Genomic DNA, 1,477 nt, shown 5'->3' with positions numbered 1-1,477 from the left:
CACTCACTCACACACACACACACTCACTGGCAGATGCTGTTGGGACTGAAGAGATGTTGACCGCTGGGTAACACACACACACACACACACACACACACACACACACACACACACACACACACACTCACTCACTCACACACACACACTCACTGGCAGATGCTGTTGGGACTGAAGAGATGTTGACCGCTGGGTAACACACACACACACACACTCACTCACACACTGGCAGATGCTGTTGGGACTGAAGAGATGTTGACCGCTGGGTAACACACACACACACACACACACACACTCACTCACTCACACACACACACTCACTGGCAGATGCTGTTGGGACTGAAGAGATGTTGACCGCTGGGTAACACACACACACACACACACACACACTCACTGGCAGATGCTGTTGGGACTGAAGAGATGTTGACCGCTGGGTAACACACACACACACACACACACACACACACACACACTCACTGGCAGATGCTGTTGGGACTGAAGAGATGTTGACCGCTGGGTAACACACACACACACACACACACTCACTTACAGATGCTGTTGGGACTGAAGAGATGTTGACCGCTGGGTAACACACACACACACACACACTCACTGGCAGATGCTGTTGGGACTGAAGAGATGTTGACCGCTGGGTAACACACACACACACACACACTCACTGGCAGATGCTGTTGGGACTGAAGAGATGTTGACCGCTGGGTAACAGCAGGACGGGCGACACCGGACGGCTGAGGTGCGGGACCACTTTCTCTGGGAGACACAAAACACACAGAAACACACTTACACAAGTACTGGAATGCTACCATGGTAATAAATCAGTACTTTGATTAAACTATGATAATATTGTATTGGTAAACATTGTATTACCATGGTATATATAAAAATGCAGCCTTAAACATTCAAGTACAATCAACTTGCATGTTTAAGTCATTTTAACTCAAGTTACATTAAACTGACTTTAAAAATGAGTTGAATCTTGTATAACTTATAATAAGAGTTGAAAATTGTTTAACTAAGTTAAAGCAATGCAAAAACACACGTTGTCATAACATAGACATACCATGGTACTTATTGTTTACCATTTACATATAGCCCGTTGCACTAGTGTAAAAAAATGACATTATCAGTCAACAACCCTAAACAGCATCTTTACTGAAGCAACAACATAAAGTTCCTCACAGACACTGATAATAATGTCACTCACCCTCGTGGCTGATCACTTCTATGTCACATTTTACTCCAGTGAGTTCCAGCACCGCTAGTGCTTTAATACAGTGCGGGTTCCCCTCAGAAATATACAGTTTCATTTGACCCTCTGTCACTTTGGGACACTCTTTAATGAATCTACTTCGACAGGAGAGGCAGACACAGCGCTTTAACTCAGAAGAGTGATCAAAACCGGTCCCTGAATCAACTATTTACGCTGATGCAACCGAGCGTCAAACCACGTGGCGTCGTC

General features: G+C 45.1%; 1 protein-coding gene across 4 annotated transcripts in view; it reads right to left on the bottom strand.

The window, feature by feature from the left end:
* The window catches only part of LOC143740643 (methionine--tRNA ligase, cytoplasmic-like), a 44,114-nt gene extending 42,637 nt beyond the window's left edge, over positions 1 to 1,477 (bottom strand). For 2 of the 4 annotated variants that reach the window (XM_077232643.1, XM_077232647.1), the window contains exons 1-2: positions 1,223 to 1,459; positions 678 to 768 (exon numbers count right to left, since the gene is read on the bottom strand). In XM_077232643.1, coding sequence (XP_077088758.1) covers positions 678 to 768; positions 1,223 to 1,325 — 194 coding nt within the window. In that variant the 5' untranslated portion in view covers positions 1,326 to 1,459. Of the gene's footprint in view, positions 1 to 677; positions 769 to 1,222 lie in introns of all 4 variants that reach the window. The other 2 variants (XM_077232644.1, XM_077232646.1) reach the window with 2 other exon arrangements.

Source organism: Siphateles boraxobius, unplaced genomic scaffold (genome assembly GCF_051911475.1).
Source record: "Siphateles boraxobius isolate OS27281-9 unplaced genomic scaffold, OSU_SipBor_1 179, whole genome shotgun sequence".
Classification (NCBI taxonomy): Eukaryota; Metazoa; Chordata; class Actinopteri; order Cypriniformes; family Leuciscidae; genus Siphateles; species Siphateles boraxobius.
This window is presented reverse-complemented; position numbering and strand designations above follow the sequence as displayed.